Raw genomic sequence first — 20,090 nt, forward strand, 5'->3', positions numbered from 1 at the left:
ACCTTCATTCTGTGGTAATTTTGTAAGTGTAGACAGAAACTCAGGTTGTTATAAACTAGTATCGGTATTACCTAAGTAATTGAAGAGAGTACGATGTTAGTGGTAAAGGAAATGAAATGAAAAGAATAATTGGAACTTGGAATAACAAATATTGAAGAACACTGCGCTGACAATGATGATTACAACATTTCAGAGAGCTGAATTGAAATGAAATTTGATCATTTCAAGGCTCAAAGAAGAATACAGGTATAGGCCACCAGAAGTGGATTCAATTTTAATGAGATTATACCAATAGGGAATACTTACAGCAACATAAATGTAAAACTATGGACTCTCTTATCTTGAGGACTGGCAGCTCATGGTTAAGGAGCTTTAAACATAGTTCCCTGTATTCAGTTCTATTATGATCGAACAGTAGAAGCTTCTGCTTCTGCTCTTTGGTTTGACACCGAGTTGACGTCTGAACTATTCACAGATGAATCTACTTCTAATGTGGCCATCTCCAATTTGGGCATCACTGGAGGTCTTGTTCTTCGTGTTACGGTCATATTTAATCCTTCTGTAGTGTGTATTGTAGCCCCAGTTGTCATTTTAACCTGCAGAGAAGTTGATTATCCTAAAATATTTCTCGAGTAGGTAAAATAAGAATCATATCCTCAAGTTTATCCAGGTGTAATAAGTACAGAAACCAACTATATGTCAGTAATAAAGCTATCATTTATCAGAAGGAAATGACAAAAATTAAGAGAGAACAGCACAACTCACAGGAGGAGCTCCAAGAGCCATTTGAAAATCAAATCGTCGGACAAGCATTGCAACTGCCACTACATTCTGAAATTACATAAAAAGTTTTGAGAGGGAGTTCTAAAGTTATTATAAGAATATTAAGGAGAAGCTAAATGCAGTCATATCAAGCAACCTCCCATTGATATAATTGAAAACCCTTGTCCTACAACTGCAGTCTACTAGTTGAAGGATTACCTCAAATGTGGCAAACATGTCTCCAACACATTTTCTTGGTCCTCCACCGAAGGGCAGATAACTGATAGAATGGAATGGAAAGAACCTTTTTAGCTTATGTAAATTTCAAGCTTTAAAACAAATAATTTCCCATGTAAAGCATACGATATATTAGCTCAACATGGAAATAAACAGAGATATATTTTGATATGACCTGGAAGTTGTTCATACATGTCTCCAGGAGGAAGTGGATGAAATGAATTCTATGCAATCTTATCCAGAATGAGCACAAGTGAGTAAACTTGGTTAAATGCTTGGTTGTGCAAAAATTGAATGAAAACATTCCTTTCACTTCCACAAGGCATCAAGACTATCAAGCCCATACGTTTGTTACTTGTTTTACTAAAGGATATCAAATCTAACCCAAACCCAAAGCAAACTTTCTTTCCTTTCTCGACTATTATATTCTTATTATGTACTATTGATAGAGTCCCAATTCTAAAGACTTATTCTAGAAGAAAGTATCAGCAAAAGAATAAAGAATTGAATAATCTTGATGAAGTACAACTGCTGCAGTTTTTGAAATGCACATCTGATGAAACTGCCAACCAACAACTGCTGCCTGGAACTGCTCCAGCAGTTTAGTCTATTCCGTAGTTTTTAGTTGTCTGATCTTATCTTATTATGTGGTTCTATAAATATGTAATTAGTACTAGTTATTTAGGCATGTTCTATCAGAAATAAAAGTACTTTATTTGGAGCTTTGTCCTCTCCATACGGACAACTTTATTGGTGTAATTGTGTTTAAAATTCTTGCACAAACTATTGCCAATAATATTAACTTCTTTGTTCTATTTCATCTATTATCTACTTCTGGTTACTATCAGTTTGGTATCAGAGCAGATCGATCCAAAATGGTCAATACCAGATCTTCTAGTTCTCAAGAAGGCATTCCCAATGTTGAATCCCTTGCCCAGCAATTATCTGCCATAGCATCAAAACTGAATTCAATTGATTCACTGGCAGCAGAAGTTGCTACATTGAAAGCCCAGACTGGCCGCACCAGTTACCGAACCCGTCACGGAGGAAAGTCCGCTTGGCAAGAAGAGGAAGAAGATATCGATAGTCCAAGGTGGCCAAAAAGTCCTTCACGGAGGCCACACACGAAGATGGAATTCCCTAGATTTGAAGGAGGTGATCCCAGAGGATGGATTTTGAAAGCAGAAAAATATTTCTGCTACTATCAAACTCCAGAAGAACACAAAGTTGACATCGCTGCAATGTATCTGGAAGGTGATGCTCTTGATCTCTTCCCTTGGATTAATCGTGAGCGGACGTTGCTTTACTGGGAAGAGCTTGTTAAAGCATTGCAAGAAAATTATGGTCCTGCAGAGTTCCAAAACCCGGACGAGCATCTCTGTAGCATCCAGCAAACAGGTTCTGTACAGGAGTACCGTCAAGAATTTGCAAAACGTTCTTCTAGAGTCACAAACTGGTCAGATCATTGGCTGTTCAAAACCGAACCGATGGCTTATTGGTATCGGATTATAGGGGTAATGGATGGTGAACGGATTGAGATTTTATAATTAACGGCTTAACGGTTTGGGGACGGATTACTCAATTTTCTTATCGAGTAAACCGTTAAGGATTTTTATATTTACACTTTTACCCCTATGTATATAAAGTACTATTGAAAGTAATTTGTTGAATTGTCCGCTGGTTTTATCCGTAATAGCTGGATTGTCTGGTTTTATGTCCTTTTTTGCATGCATCTAACAAATTAAAGTCTGATTTTCTGGATTTTTGGTTTTACAATCTGGATTTCTTGTGAAGAACGAATGTTATTGAAAGTTTGATTGATTCATACGTGTATGAGTAGTCTTGAATATGAACTAGATTGGAACTTGGAAGAACACTCTTCAATTCAAAAATACTGTTACATCTTATTAGATGGTATTAAAAGTTTGGTATTGATTTGAAACCGTTTGGTATTGATTGAATGATGCTTCAAAAAATTTCTATTTGGTTTAGCCGATAAACCGTCCGATAATCGTTAATCCGATACCAATCCGCCCGTTGTCTTATTGAATGGCTAGCGGATTACTACATTTATAATCCGATAACCGATAAACCTAACCGTTAAGCGTAATTATCCGCCCGATAAGCACCCCTAGTTAGGTGTGTTCTTAAATGGGCTAAAGGAAGAACTTAAATCTGATGTTAGAATTCACAAGCCCAGAACAGTTTACAGAGCAATGAGTTTGGCACTTGAATTTGAAAACAAATTAGGCCCAATTCGCAACAATAGAGGGCCTAATTGGACCCCAACCAGTAGACCCACTATACAAAACCCATTGCACTCGTATTAAAAATGCCCAGAATAATGCTGCTTCTTCCTCTGCACATCAAAATTCACGAAGCAGTGTTTCTACCAACCCAGCCTCCCAACCACTTCAAACACGAACATGGGATATCGAGAGGAGAAATCTCATGGCACACAGTTATCGTTGCCACGAGAAATTTGTACCAGGTCATAGATGCAAATCTATGAAACTATCTCTCATGGAACTTACAGGAGGAGATCAATTAGATGATGTTGATGACGTCAACGCCACCAGCGGTGGCGACCCTCAAGAAACTGACATTGCTGAAATTTCTTTTCATGCCATTTTGGGACACTCAGTTGGTACTACAATGAAGCTTCAGGGTGCAATCAACAGAGACAGGTTTTAATACTTGTGGATAGTGGTTCCACGCATAACTTTGTGGCTGAATCCATTGTAGAAGAGCATAAACTTCCAGTAGAAATTTTTCCAACATTTGATGTGTAGATAGGGAATGGGGACATCATACGTTGCAATAAAGTTTGCCGGAATCTTCAAATTCAGTTGCCAGGCTTAACCATCACTCGGGATTACTACCCTTTTGCAATTAGAGGGGCTGATTTGGTCTTTGGTATCAAATGGTTAGCTTCTTTTAACACTATTCAAGCTAACTGGAAGGATATGGTCATAATTTTCAATTGGCAAGGGAATCGCTACAAACTGCAGGGGTGAGATCGGTGAATACCAATGTGGCTTCCCTCCAATCTTTTAACAAGTTATCAGAGAATCCAGGTAATCCAATTAGTTTCAGTCTGTGTTTTCTGAATCAACCTCTCTTCCACCATTTAGAGCATATTCCCATGCTATTCCTCTGTTACCAAATTCTAAACCTCCAAACATAAGACCTTATCGTTACCCACAAAGCCAAAAGACTGAAATTGAGAACCAAGTTGCTGCTTTATTAGAATCTGGTTTCATTCGTCCTAGCTCAAGTCCTTTTGCTAGCCCGGTTCTGTTAGTGAAAAAGAAAGATGATTCTTGGAGGTTTTGTGTGGATTACCGTAGCCTTAACAAAATCACTGTACCAGACAAATATCCCATACCCAATAATGATGAGTTACTGGTTGAGTTTCATGGAGCTACTATTTTTTCAAAAATTGATCTACGTTCAGGATACCATCAAATCCAAGTCCAACCTGATGATGTCCATAAAACTGCCTTCCGTACTCATTCAGGCCATTATGAATTTCTTGTAATGCCTTTTGGGCTCACCAATGCACCATCCACGTTCCAAGCTGCCATGAACGATCTTTTCAGGCCATATCTTAGAAAATTCATCCTGGTTTTCTTTGACGATATTCTAACATATAGTCCTGACCCTCAAACACACCAACAACACCTGCAAACAGTCCATCTTCTCTCCGTCAATTTCTTTTTTGCTAATCCAAAACAATGTCTATTTGGACAACCCCGAGTTGAATTTTTGGGCCATGTGATTTCCCGAGATGGAGTAGCCGTGGATCCGGACAAAATATCCTCTGTTTTAGAATGGCCTGTGCCAAAAAATGTCAAGGAACTTCACGATTTTTTAGGTCTCACGGGATATTACAGGCGGTTTGTTAAGAACTATGGGATCATTGCTCGTCCTTTAACAGAATTGACCAAGAAAGATGCTTTTCTCTGGAATGCAAAAGTAGAAGAGGTTTTTCAACATCTTAAGAGGATCTTGACATCAATGCCAGTACTTCGTCTTCCCGACTTTACTCAGCAATTTACAGTTGAGTGTGATGCTTCATCTGATGGAGTAGGGGCTATTCTACTGCAACAGTACCATCCTATTGCATATTTTAGTAAGGGATTCTCCTTTTCTAATCGCATTAAATCTACTTATGATCGCGAGCTATTGGCTTTGGTCCTTGCATTGCAAAAAATGGAAGCACTACCTTCTGGGTCGGCATTTTATTGTCACCACTGACCATTGCAGCCTCAAATACCTCTTGAATCAGCGGGTGACTACTGTTGAACAGCAGTGGTTGTTGCTTAAATTGTTGCCTTTTGATTTCACTATTGTCTATAAGTCAGGAAGTGAAAACAAAGGAGCTGATGCCTTATCCCGTCGCCCTCAACATGCTGATTTTTTTACTTTGGTGATGCCTATTCCATTAGACTTCAGTGATTTGAGAGAAGCAATTGAAGCTGATCCATATACTATGCAGATTCGAGATCAACTTTCTTCTGATCCTTCAACTCATCCAGATTTTTCGTTGTTTGCTAACCATCTTTATTACAATTGAAGCATGATGTTAAGTTATTTGTCCAGAATTGTTTGATATGCCAGCAACATAAATATGAAACATTAGCTCCAGCTGGTCTCTTTCAACCTCTGCCTGTTCCTAACAGAGTCTGGGAGGATATCTCCTTAGACTTCATTGTTGGACTTCCTCCTTCTAATGGCTTTGATACTATTCTTGTCGTGGTGGACAGGTTTAGCAAATACAGCCATTTTCTTGCTTTATCTCATCCCTTTACTGCCAAAACAGAGGCTGGTATTTTTTGTAAAGAAATTGTCAGATTGCATGGTTTACCTCGCTCCATTCTTTCAGATTGTGATATTGTTTTCTCTAAGTATATTTTGGCAGTAACTTTTTCGCCTTAGTCGCACGCGTCTCCGTATGGGTACTTCATATCATCCCCAATCTGACGGTCAAACGGAGGTGGTCAATAGATGCCTTGAAACTTATTTGCACTGTTTTGCACACGACAAGCCAAAATCATGGCTTCAGTATCTACCTTGGGCTGAATACTCTTTCAATACTGGTTACCATTCTTCAGCCAATAGGACCCCTTTCCAGTTTGTGTATGGAAGAAAGCCACCGCCCTTACATTCCTTTGTTCATGGCGAAACTAAAATTGCTGACCTTGAACAGCAACTCGTGAAGCGAGATCAGATGTTAACATTACTACGTTCCAATCTCTTGAAGGCACAATCCAGGATGAAATCTCAAGCTGATTCCAAGCGGCGTGACTTATCTTTTAATGCGGGTGATGCTGTCTTCCTTCGTTTGCAACCTTATCGGCAGAAGAGTTTAGCCAAACGTCCTAATGAGAAGCTTTCTCCTCGATATTTTGGCCCGTACAAAAATGTGCGCAAAGTTGGTCCTATTGCTTATGAATTGCAGCTGCCTCAAACATCCAAGGTTCATCCCATTTTTCATGTTTCGTTGCTTCGCCCTGCTCGTGGTTGTTCTGATGTTACCTTTCCACCACCCTTACCACTTTCGGGTGAATTGGAACTCATGTTGGAACCTGAAAAAGTTTTATCGCATCGTTGGGTGAAAGAATCTGGAGTGCCAACTCTGGAACTACTTATTCAATGGCGTCATCGTCCTATTGAAGAGGCTAGTTGGAAAGACTATGACCTGCGTGCTGTTCAATTTCTTTCTTTCTGCCTTGAGGACAAGGCATCTTTTCAGGGGTTGCACTGATAGAGTCCCAATTCTAAACACTTATTCTAGAAGAAAGTATCAGCAAAAGGATAAAGAATTGAATAATCTTGATGAAGTACAACTGCTGCAGTTTTTGAAATGCACATTTGATGAAACTGTCAACCAACAACTGCTGCCTTGAATTGCTCCAGCAGTTTAGTCTATTCCTAGTTTTTAGTTGTCTGATCTTATCTTTTTATGTGGTTCTATAAATATGTAATTAGTACTAGTTATTTAGGCATGTTCAATCAGAAATAAAAGTACTTTATTTGGAGCCTTGTCCTCTCCATACGGACAACTTTATTGGTGTAATTGTGTTTAAAATTCTTGCACAAACTATTGCCAATAATATTAACTTCTTTGTTCTATTTCTTCTATTATCTACTTCTGGTTACTATCAACTATCCATAAGCTTCCTTCTGTTAAAGAGAAAATAGACCAATGGTAAGAAAGAAAGAACACGGCTTTGTGAATTACCCGTGGGTAATTCTATTTGTAGAATGTATTGCTCGCTACCAACTACATTGTTGAAGATACTTTTTCTGATGTACCTAATAGCCTCTGAATAGATGAAAATGACTCGCTTGAATAGAATAATTGCTACCTCTGAAAGATTAAATAAACTGGTAGCATCGGAAGCAAGAAAATAGCAATTGAATTTTGTCAGATTACAACATCGCCAGGAGCCTGGAAAAGTCTATACACCTCGCAAACCATTTGTTCTGTTAATACTTCATTATCTCAATTTACCACACTTACTTTCCTGCGACATCTTCACACTTGTTTCCCCTAAAAATTCAAACTAACACTACTCTATATTACTTATTTGCTTATACATACTATCAGTACTTCTTTTATTTCAACCGTTTTAAAAAAATATATAATATTACTGAACTTTCTTTTCTTACCCTATGGAAAATGGTAGATGAATACAGATCTCTGCAAAAAATAGAGGCTTAACCTATGTTGTGCGGACTCTTCATTTTAGCCGCCGCACCGTGTTAACATGACACTAGGATTGGTAAGGGTGTGGGTTTCGTACCCGTTGTGGTCAATCGAGATCGGGTACTTTGACCACAATCCATGGACGAATTGAGGAAAAATGAAAAATGAAAGATTGAATTTTAGCTTCTGCTTGCTAGTGCCTAGTGCCTACAACTTGAGAAATTCCTAAAATAAAAGATTGAATTATTGCTCTTGGGGTGACTCGAACTCACAAACCTCTTGGTTGGAAGTGGAGGGTGCTCACCACTAGAGCAACCCACTCTTGTCAACTCTACAACCTATAAGGATACTTTTATAGATCTATTTTTAGAACGTTGAATTATTTTTAGCCGAATCCCCGCGCCCGTATCCTTAACTAGATCCATAACCCCGAATCTTAAAATTCAGATTATGAAGGATCCGACCTCTAGATCCGCACCCGGATTGGCTACCCGCACCCGAGTCCGAGCAACATAGGGCTTAACTAGGATAAAATCAATATCATAACCTAGCGTATTTCAAAGTTAGCATAAAAATATAGTAAGGATTTTGAAACAAGGATAAGGGCATTGTTGGAGGTCTATAGGTGCAAACACAAACTTTACAAATGAAAAACAGCTAATTATGCGAGTCACATTTTCAGTTTTCAACTTTAGATTTACAATGATATTCCAACAAGTTGCATTTAACAACTGTTTTCTGACATGAAGTTGGAATTGATTTCACATATTAAGAGTGTTGTGTTGCAGGAATCAAATATCAGTTAGTAAACAACAAATTTTTCAATGTCAAGATTCTTCAAAATAACTGAAAAAGTATTGCGTAGATCCTCAGCAATGAGCTAAGTTGCTCAGACACTGGTGCGGATCTAAAGGTCGGATCTTTCGAGATGTAAATTCTAAGAATCGGGGATATGGATCCTAGTACGGATACGGGTGCGGGGATCCAGCTAAAAATAATTCAAAAAAATAAAAATATAAAAATATCTCTAAATTATGAGAAAATTTGTGGAATACTTACCTATAGCTTGTGAAGTGTGGATTTCTTTTTTATTCTCAAGTTGTAGGCATAATTTCTTGATTTTTCTTCATTCTCGAATTCTCCTACAAGCTAACTTTTTAATAGTTATCTTTCATTCACAATTATATATTAATTTTTATAATTTAGATTAGATCTTTAATTGTTATTATAAAAATCAGACTTCGTGTGTGTCAAGCTTTCAATACAAAGGGTACAATATTATTAAATATAATAATATCTAAATAAAGTCAAAAGCCTTGTAATTTTCCAAATTCTCGAACGCTCTGTCTTTCCTATTCTCAATTGATGCTCTCTGCTCCTCTTTTTGCTCGATCAAGAGGAGAAGCAGAAAGTAAATGATTGATTTAAAGTAAATGATTGATTTCCTAGATAAGATGTCATTTTCTTCAAATTTACCTTAGTTTTGGTTATGATGTCGGAATCAAATTATATCTCGTCTCGAATTTTTCCGTCCGCCGTGGTCAAAATACCCAAAATTATTTGACCAGATCCGCTACGGATCCCACACCCACACCAGTGTCGTGTCGACATGGGTGCGGCAAATAAAATGCCATGTCGGAGCAACTTAGGCAATGAGTAAATTTTCCAATGCAGTGATCTTTTCCCCTAAAAGTAACCACCTCGTGGGAGTTATTATACAATAGGGAAGCAGCAGCCATAGTTATGGCTTGAAGATGATGGACAAACGTGACCCAGAAGAAGGCACACGTTAGAGGCTTCTTATTTTTAATTCCACAAGAACAAAATCTTGTAATCGCCCTTCAAGGAAAGACGATTTTCTGAAAAATTTGATGAGTGTTTCTTGATTTGGGTAGATTCAAGTTGCTCGATCACTAATTCGGTCAGTTTTTACATCATTTTTTATCTTGTTCTTCCTGAAAATTAGTTTGTAATTGCTGGAATCTAATTCGTGAGCAGTATGAAATCGAAGATGGAAGAAGATTAACAAAAATGGTGGCAGGATTTTGTAGGGGCGACGGTGGCGGAGCAGTTGCAGACTTGTAGTACAATGGTGAATAGTGTGTCTGATGGTTTTGTAAAACTGGTTTTAAAAAAGAAAAAAGAAATTGTGATTTTGAGCTTCTCACGTGCGTAAGATATGTGGAATGTACTTTTTTTGCCAAGTCATCTTTTTGTGTTTAGTAGACACATATTAAATGAAGTTGGAGTATCCAATAGGTATAGGCCTTAGTTGAGGTAGCTAGGTGACAATAGTGGACAAGTTTAAGGAGCCGTATAGGTATTCTGCCTTTAAAAAATAAGGCAAAACATTTCTCTAAACACTCTGATTAAAATTAACATGCACTACAAGAATGAGTAGTTCTTACTAAAAACACAGACAAATTTAAGCTACTCTTTTTATTTTGCATAAAGTTAGTTACTAAAGGTAACAAGAATTCTAAAAAAACATATAATACATTTAAAGAGAGTGGCCAATAACAAAAAGTTGCCAAAAGTTACATGATAGATGCTGATGAGCTGAAAACTGCAATACCTGTAATTTTGGTTTGTCTCATTTGGGTTAGGTCCATCTAAAGGCCACCTCTCAGGGTTGAATTTATCAGCTTCTTCCCAACGATTGGGGCACCGATGCAAATTCCAAACAGAAATGAAAATGTCTTCACCCCTGTGAAAGTGCTTAATAATTTCAGAAATATGATTGACTGAAAAAATGATGTCAGAGAAAAACTAAACCTGCACATAGTTCCAGAGATCCAGACGGATGATAATGGACATAAGCAAAATATGGTGCAGGTGTAAGTTCATCTAAGGTTTATGATTATAAGACCTCAGTTGATCACTAGGCATGTTACCCATGCCAAATAAGTATCCGAACTACTGGAAACCTACAAACATTAGTAGAAGTCTATGATCAATCTGTTAATAAATAACTATATGTTACAATTTCCTTCATGGTATTTTCAAATGAATGCTGCAGTATGCAAAAACTCAATCACTTATCTCAGTGTTTCTAATTCACCTTCTTCAAGATAATCAGTAAACCACAGCACACAATTTCTCCAATTCGTCTGAAGCCAATTACAGTGACTGACCACGAACACTCTTTGACTATACCATTTTCCACTTTGCCCTTGTAGATTGTTCAAGGCAGAAGGAAAAGTATATAAGGTGCATGGTGAAGGTTTCCATTTTCTATGTTTAAGATACTGTTATGAGAAGGGAAGACACTAGAGTGCAAAAGACAAATCTGCCAAAATTATTGTCAAACTACTGAACATAATATATTACTATCCCAATATTGATGGTGCAAATGTTTCTGCAAACAAGGAACACCTGTTTCTTTCTTTCTCAGAGCAGGATAGGAGTTATCTGCAGTATTCACTTGTTTCAGCATCTCTACACCCTAGGCATAGAAGATACACCAAATTTTGTAGTAAGCTCAATGAGGTATTATTTAAGAGAAACTGTTGGAAAAGCCAATCAGTTGATTTTCATTATCTAATAGCATACATCTGACATGCTAAAAGCAGGCTCAAATATTTATTCCTTTGTCTCTAATATTTCTGTATTAAGGGAAGGACAGATGCATTGTCAGAGTCTCCAAAGATTGTATACACTCATGGTGCAAATTTATCATAAATTTAATTTAGCATGCATGAGAGGCTTGTGCAGAATGCTTCTCATAACAGATTTCAGGATAACCTTTTTATTGGGTAACCTCCAAGTACGTCCTCATCAATAGAACGACGAATCAAGACTGGTGGCTGTGGGTATAGTCTTAAAGACTGCAAAATGAAAGAAATATTACACAAAGGAAACGGTTGTGAGCACAAGGATTTATGCTTACAGGTAACATTCTTCTCACTTCATTAATCACACGAGTTGTGTATCTGAGTTTCTTTAGGTCTTCAATGGTTGGAAATCTATCCCCCAGAACTGAATCAACCTGAAATTAACATTAAATACACTAAATATGAGATACAAGTAGCTGCTTTCAATAAAAGGTGATCAAATTATATTTTATTTTAACCTACCTCATCTTGAAGTTTGGCCATGACACTAGGTTCCTGCAGTTGTTTAGGGTTGAAACGAAGGTCAAAGACTATCAGGAAGAACATGAAAACTACCTATTGAAATAAGATCTCCTTTTCTCGTATCTTAAATAAACCATAATTTCCAAAAGTTCAACCATGAGAAAAACTTAAGCTCTTGCAAGTATGGATTTTGAGTAAAACACGACATGCAGACAATCTTAGTTGACACTAAAAAATCTATTATGTGCATATTCTTTTTGAAGGAAAAGGCTTCACATAGACCTGAAAAACATCTGCATACAGTTATCTGAACTCCAAATTCTCAAGCTTTAGTAATTGATTGTCATTCTATTTTACGAAAGCTGTATGCACATAAGATGACATACTTACAATTAATTTGTATATGCACATGTTACTGTTACTGACAGAAAGTCTAAAATGAAGAAGGGAACCGGAAAAGGAAGGAACTTTTCACCCCTAAAAGGTAGCTGAAAGAAGAATGTTAAATACTTATGCTTCTACCTGAGCTTGAAAGGGGTAGACTAACCTTGGACAACAGATAAAAGGTCCAAGTGAGCACTGCTGCAGATGTCTCGTGTCCAGCAATAAGCATTGTCATGAGGTCATCACGGAGTTGCTTGCTTGACACCTACAACTTAGGGCATGAGAATTTTCCCAACCAAATTATTTGGCAGTACAGATGCATCCAAGACTTCGATATGTCATACCTCATCTCCAGACGCTAACAGGAAATGGAGGATGCTAGGATCTTTTTCGTTCATGTATTCCTCGTGAAACTGTAACTCTTCTTCGTCTACCATCCTCTTAAATGCATTTGTAGGTACGCACAATTCAGAACAAAATTACTAGCAAAAGATCAAGCAAAAATCAATTTTGATACGTATCAGAAAGAAACTGACAACATAGAAAAAACAGTTAAAATACTTGCATGTGAGTACTCACTCAAAGCAGCATATCTTTCAACATTTCTATTTGCAATAATGTCTGCACCATATTTCCTAAATGGCTTGGGTCTGGTGCTTACGCAGTCGTCTCTTTTGCCTTTATTTCTTGACTCTATCACTGTTTCTTATTAGTTTAGAAGAGGAAAAATACATCTTTTTTTCTAAGATCATACATCTTACTGGGAATAGTTGGACAAGCTATTCTCAAACAAAATTAAGAAGACATCAATTGGACAAAGCCTCTGAATCATACTGCAGGTCAGTTAAGAAGATATAACAAACTAGCCATGGAGCTTTGCAGTATTAGAAAGGGGTCCACTCTGTACTAGTCTCAGTCCACAGAGATGTATAGGTCTAGGAAAAACCCACACATCCACTACAATAAAGCCACTATGCTGTTTCAGTTATAGGACATGTTCACAGAATCTTTCCTATATCAGATTACCACTTTTTGTTGATTCTTAGTTGTATCTGCTGAGATTTCATCCTGAATCATACTAACTCCTGCCATATTCAAGCATGTTATTGTCCTTAATTACTACTAAGGTAAGTTTTTTTGAAATTTATAACATAAACGCTACTACAAGTTATGAAGAAACAGCGAACGGTACTAGGATTGTTAGGATCTCAGAATCCCACTTGTGATCCTATTAGATCCTTACTGATCCTAGGATGATCCTGTTCCAATCTAACCACTTTTGACATATGCGATCTGTTCACATCCTTTGAACCTGGTGTGATAGAATAATTTACACATAGGAGTTTCCTAATGGGTTCTACAAGTAGCATAATAATTTCTTCTATTATCGGACAATATATCTAATATCCTAACACACTGCTTCAAATTCAATGTGGAGAAGTCACCTTGAGTTTACACATTAGTATTGTAGCATAGGTCCTACCCAGTGATGTTGATTAACATGCAGCTCTTACGTCAGAGTTGTGCCTGAACAATGACAGGAACAGTGGCTAGAATTGTATTGACATAATGGCCGAACAGTGGCCACCCAAAAAGTGGTAGGAACAGTCGTGAGAAGAGTGGTCAGATGGTCATTGTCATAGTGATGGAACTGTGTCGGAAGAGTCATGAAAAACAGGCGTAATGAGGTCAGAGCGATCACTTGACTAAAGCGCAAAGCTAACAAAATGCACTGCCTTGGAACAGTGCCAGAAAGAGATGTACTGACACCGGAACAGCCATTGGAAAGAGTCACGGAGTCTCCAGAACGAACGCTGAAAAGAGATTGGAATAGTGAAACTAGGAAGAATGAAAATTTTGGCCGATGGAGCAGCTGTATTAAGTCATTACCAAGATCGTACCATGTGAGAAAATCAGAGAAGACATTGGGAGAATGTTTTAGACAAGTCCAATTTCTAGGAGCTGTTATAGATAATTCGTACAATACATGTAAATTGTTTTCCTCTAATCTCACATTCAAACATTCTACCAGTCCAATAGTTGGGTTGTGGAATTGCATGAACCTCTGCGACTTGCAATTTCATTGACGCGGTTCAAAAGGTTTTCTTCAAAAACAGCTAAAGGTCAGGGGTTTCTTTTACGGAAATGCCTTTTTCTAGTAGGTCTGAATAATGCTTCATCTCAAGACTACGCTAACTGGTTATTTTTATCATCCAAACAACAATAAAATTTGTAAAGCAAGTAGTTCAGATTGATCTCTGAACCAAATAAGTATATTACCTTACATAGAGCAATCAAATCATCCAAGGTGTCATTAATCAACTTTAGAGCTGCGTTGACCTTTTTTAGCTTAGGAGAGATATCTTTCCAGATAGGTATCTCCCAAACTGGAATTGGTGCAACACTGCGATCTTCTGCTTCTCTAAGCACTGTATATACAGCCTGAACAAGACAAAGAATCACAAGCGCAGGCACAATCATCACTTTTAACAATAAACTAGCAATAGATGCAACAAAATAGACTAAACAAATAAAATAACTTAAGAAAAAAGTAGTACCTCCACAATACCAGTGTCTACTGTTAACGAGTCGAAATCATAATTAAATACAGCTTTGCCAATGATGTCTAATGTTAGACGGGAAAATAGCGATTCCATCTCAACATCTTCTCCATCAGATGCAGCAGCATCGAGCTTTTTGCACAACCTGTCGGTTGCTTGACCAAATAAGCCAATCATAGCTGCTACATACTACAACCAGCAATGGAAAATGATAACAAGAGTAAAAATTTAGAAGGATTTGTCCTGCTTGCTTAATACTACACAAATAGATGAATAGATAACTAAAAAAACTGAATTAGCTCAACAGATATCAGTAGGAGACCAACTAACATTAACAAACAGTAATACAATAAGTAAGCCACAAGAAGAAGTACGATTTGATTGTTACCTTTTGATGCAATGCTGGTACAATAGCGCGCCGCCTGACGCGCCAAATTTCTCCATCTGCAGGTATAAGTCCCTTTCCCATCACAAAGTCCAATATTTCAGCTAGGATACCCTGGACGTGGAGAAGGCAGAAGAAATCATCTTAGGAATTGTGAGTTGATTATTCTTTCCTTCACTTTTCACATTTCGATAAACTAATAGATACAGGTTGCAAGCTGCTTTACCTTAGAATAAGCCTTTGAATTATCTTTCAGTATGTGTTTGGCTATTGAAGGATCAGAAACTATTAAGAAAGACTGCACAACAAGGTCAAATCATCAAACAATCATTCAGAGGAGGTCTCATTTACTTTTAAGCTTTCAATTGATTTTTAAATGCACTGCTGAAGAAAAAAGTACATCTTCATGAAAATGAACAAACCTTGGGACCGAAAGTCAAACGAAAAATTCCACCATAAGTAAGGAAAAGCTCATAAAGTGGGATGAAGAAAGCCTCATTCCGAACAGCGCTAATAGACCCTTTTGCCTCTGGAATGCGAGGATAATCACCCAGCCATTGAGAGAAGAACTCAAAAAACTCCTTCGGCACACCCAATTTAGACAAACCCTTTTTGACCAGTGACGGGAATCTAGTCCACAGAAGAAAAAGAGCTTAAATTTAACAACAGAAGAAACCGTAATAACTTCAATTGCCTATTATTAATGGTAGAATTAGAAATTTGTTGCGTCAAAAGAACGCATCAAATCAAGTAGATAGTTTAAGTTCACGAGTAATACAACAACAACAACATATCCAGTGTATCCCACAAGTGTGGTCTGGGGAGGGTATAGAGTACGCAACTTTACCCTACCATGTGCAGGTGGAGAAGCTGTTTCCGATAGACCCTCGGCTCAAAGCAAGTATGCATAAGTATAGAGAAAAGATATACAGTGGTGAAAAAGTCAAAGAAGCAGTAACAACAGTAAGATAATAGTAAAATCGAAACACAAAATCGTCACAGTAATAGAAATCTAACAATATGGGAATACGAGAATAACACTACCATCACCGGGATGAAAGGAAAGATGCTCGACTCCCTACTACGCTTCTACCCTGATTCTCAACCTCCACTCTCATGTCAAGGGTCATGTCCTCGGTAATTTGAAGATGCGTCATGTCTTGCCTAATCACCTCTTCCAAATACTTCTTCGGCCTACCTCTACCTCTTCTTAGACCGGCTATAGTCAATCTCCCACATCTCCTCACTTGGGCATCCGCACATCTCCTCTTTACATGCCTGAATCATCTCAACCTTGTTTCCTCCATCTTGTCCACTGTGAGAATGCACGGGAGAAAAATTTATTATTGATATTTTGTTTAATTATAATACAATGAGCCATATTTATACAATACATATTGTTAGTTTACAGCATGTATATAGTATAGTATTGTCCCACATTGGTAGAAGAGTAGTATGTCCTTGTATAGTATAGCTATAAATAAGGACCTCTTGTATTGTATTGATCATCTAATATCAATAATATATTTTCTCCCGTGCTTTCTCACATGGTATCAAAGCAATTGTGAGAGACTTATCGCTGTGCATAAATTCCAGCGATTCCGGGAAAGAGAAATCGTTGTGCATAAATTCCAGCGATTCCGGGAAAGAGAAATCAGTACTTTTTTAAGGTTGTTTTCTATCTGCTTCATTTCTGTCAGTGTTGTACAAAATCCAACACTACCACAAGAGTCGTCACTGTCCGGCGACCAAACCCCAGTGAAAAACTCCGGCAGTAGCCTCCTCACGCGCCTCCACGCGCCACCAGAAGCTCACGCGCCGGCGCGTACGAACAGTTCCGGCCATTTTTTGAAAATCTTCCTTCAGAACAGTTGGGTCGCCTGGTAATTCCGATCCTACCCCTACTGTTTTCATTTCATTCCGACAACTTTGAGTTTTTTTTCCGGCAGCTACAGTATTATTCCGACAGCTACAGCAGATTCCGGCAGCTACAGTATTTCGGTATTCTGTTTCTGTGTTTCCGTACACTGTTTCAGTGGACTACAGTTGATTCTTTCTCTTATTTGGTAATAATTTGCAACAATGTCTTTGGGATTTGATGCTTTTGGGTCTAGAAATATGAGTTCTGGAAGCTCTAGTGCTATTATTACCTCGGAACCTTTAATGGGAGGTTCAAACTACTTAGCTTGGGCTTCATCTGTCGAGTTATGGTGTAGAGGTCAAGGTGTTCAAGATCATCTAATCAAACAGTCTAGCGATGGAGATGAAAAGGCAATAGCACTTTGGGCAAAAATCGATGCTCAGTTATGTAGCATCTTGTGGCGATCTATTGATTCCAAGTTGATGCCCTTGTTTCGTCCATTCCAGACATGTTATTTGGTTTGGGCAAAGGCACGCACCTTATACACTAATGACATATCTCGCTTCTATGATGTGATATCACGGATGACAAACTTAAAGAAGCAGGAATTGGATATGTCTACTTACTTGGGTCAAGTACAGGCAGTCATGGAGGAATTTGAGAAGTTGATGCCAGTTTCTGCTAGTGTGGAAAAACAACAAGAGCAACGACAGAAGATGTTTCTCGTTCTTACCCTCGCTGGACTTCCTAATGATCTTGATTCAGTACGCGACCAGATTTTGGCTAGTCCGTCTGTCCCGACAGTTGATGAATTATTCTCTGGATTACTCCGCCTTGCTGCAGCACCAAGTCCACCAGTGATCTCATCACAGATACTTGATTCCTCTGTTTTTGCATCCCAGACGATGGATGTTCGGGCATCTCAAACTATGGAGCATAGACGAGGAGGAGGTCGTTTTGGAAGATCTAGACCCAAGTGTTCTTATTGTCACAAACTTGGACACACTCGTGAAATGTGTTATTCCTTACATGGTCGTCCACCCAAAAATGCTTACATTGCTCAGACCGAGACTCCAGGTAACCAAGGATTTTCTTTATCTAAAGAAGAATATAATGAGCTCCTTCAGTATCGAGCAAGTAAGCAGACATCTCCACAAGTAGCCTCAGTTGCTCAGACTGATACTTCTGTTACTGGTAATTCTTTTGCTTGTGTTTCCCAGTCTAGCACTCTTGGCCCATGGGTCATGGACTCCGGCGCTTCTGATCACATCTCTGGTAATATATCACTTTTGTCAAATATTGTATATTCACAGTCTCTTCCCACTGTTACCTTAGCCAATGGATGTCAAACTAAGGCAAAAGGAGTTGGACAAGCTAACCCCTTGTCTTCTATCACCCTAGATTCCGTTCTTTATGTCCCTGGCTGTCCTTTTAGTCTTGCATCTGTTAGTCGTTTGACTCGTGCCCTCCATTGTGGTATATATTTTATTGATGATTCTTTTATTATGCAGGACCGCAGTACGGGGCAGACAATTGGTACAGGACGTGAATTAGAAGGCCTTTACTACCTTAACTCACTCAGTCATTCCACAACATGTCTAGTTACAGATCCTCCAGATCTAATCCACAGACGTTTAGGACATCCGAGTTTATCCAAACTTCAGAAGATGGTGCCTAATTTGTCTACATTAGATTGTGAGTCGTGTCAACTTGGGAAACATACCCGAGCCTCCTTTTCGCGTAGTGTTGAGAGTCATGCAGAGTCTGTCTTCTCCTTGGTTCATTCTAATATATGAGGTCCTAGTAGAGTCAGTTCATCCTTGGGATTTCGTTATTTTGTCAGTTTCATTGATGATTATTCAAGATGTACTTGGCTTTTCTTAATGAAAGATCGTTCTGAGTTATTTTCTATATTCCAGAGTTTCTGTGCTGAAATCAAAAACAGATTTGGTGTTTCTATTCGCATTTTTCGCAGTGATAATGCCTTAGAATATTTATCTTCTCAATTTCAGCAGTTTATGACTTCTCAAGGAATTATTCATCAGACATCTTGTCCTTATACCCCTCAGCAAAATGGGGTTGCTGAGAGAAAGAATAGGCACCTTATTGAGACTGCTCGCACACTTCTAATTGAATCTCTTGTTCTGTTGCGTTTTTGGGGCGATGCAGTTCTCACAGCTTGTTATTTGATTAATCGGATGCCTTCATCTCCCATCAAGAATCAGATTCCGCATTCAATATTGTTTCCCCAGTCACCCTTATACTCTCTTCCACCTCATGTTTTTGGGAGCACGTGTTTTGTTCATAACTTAGCCCCTGGGAAAGATAAGTTAGCTCCTCGTGCTCTCAAGTGTGTCTTCCTTGGTTATTCTCGTGTTCAGAAGGGATATCGTTGTTATTCTCCAGATCTTCGTAGGTACCTTATGTCAGCTGACGTCACATTTTTTGAGTCTAAACCTTTCTTTACCTCTGCTGACCACCATGATATATCTGAGGTCTTACCTATACCGACCTTTGAGGAGTTTACTGTAGCTCCTCCTCCACCTTCGACCACAGAGGTTTCATCTATACCAACCGTTGAGGAGTCTAGTGTTGTTCCCCCTAGTTCCCCACCCACAGGAACACCACTCTTGACTTATCATCGTCGTTTGCGTCCTCCATCAGGCCCAACTGGTTCTCATCCTGCACCTGACTTTGCTCCTGCTGCGGACCCTGCTCCTAGTACACCGATTGCACTTCGGAAAGGTATACGGACCACACTTAACCCTAATCCTCATTATGTCGGTTTGAGCTATCATCGTCTGTCATCTCCCCATTATGCTTTTATATCTTCTTTGTCCTCGGTTTCCATCCCTAAGTCTACAGGTGAAGCGTTGTCTCATCCAGGATGGCGACAGGCTATGAGTGACGAGATGTCTGCTTTACATACAAGTGGTACTTGGGAGCTTGTTCCTCTTCCCTCAGGTAAATCTACTGTTGGTTGTCGTTGGGTTTATGCAGTCAAAGTTGGTCCCGATGGACAGATTGATCGACTTAAGGCCCGTCTTGTTGCCAAAGGATATACTCAGATATTTGGGCTCGATTACAGTGATACCTTCTCTCCCGTGGC

At 38.6% G+C, this 20,090-nt stretch overlaps 1 protein-coding gene across 1 annotated transcript in view; it reads right to left on the reverse strand.

The window, feature by feature from the left end:
- Positions 1-120: 120 nt before the first annotated feature.
- Positions 121-20,090, reverse strand: part of LOC107775451 (protein LUTEIN DEFICIENT 5, chloroplastic) — a 36,748-nt gene continuing 16,778 nt past the window's right edge. Inside the window, exons 3-16 of the mRNA XM_016595180.2 lie at positions 15,543-15,750; positions 15,347-15,418; positions 15,124-15,234; positions 14,733-14,924; positions 14,455-14,616; positions 12,519-12,614; positions 12,338-12,439; positions 11,791-11,823; positions 11,622-11,702; positions 11,459-11,541; positions 10,290-10,421; positions 982-1,042; positions 766-831; positions 121-596 (exon numbers count right to left, since the gene is read on the reverse strand). Coding sequence (XP_016450666.1) covers positions 402-596; positions 766-831; positions 982-1,042; positions 10,290-10,421; positions 11,459-11,541; positions 11,622-11,702; positions 11,791-11,823; positions 12,338-12,439; positions 12,519-12,614; positions 14,455-14,616; positions 14,733-14,924; positions 15,124-15,234; positions 15,347-15,418; positions 15,543-15,750 — 1,594 coding nt within the window. The 3' untranslated portion in view covers positions 121-401. The remainder of the gene's footprint in view (positions 597-765; positions 832-981; positions 1,043-10,289; positions 10,422-11,458; positions 11,542-11,621; positions 11,703-11,790; positions 11,824-12,337; positions 12,440-12,518; positions 12,615-14,454; positions 14,617-14,732; positions 14,925-15,123; positions 15,235-15,346; positions 15,419-15,542; positions 15,751-20,090) is intronic.

This window comes from Nicotiana tabacum, chromosome 13 (assembly GCF_000715075.1).
Source record: "Nicotiana tabacum cultivar K326 chromosome 13, ASM71507v2, whole genome shotgun sequence".
Lineage (NCBI taxonomy): Eukaryota > Viridiplantae > Streptophyta > Magnoliopsida > Solanales > Solanaceae > Nicotiana > Nicotiana tabacum.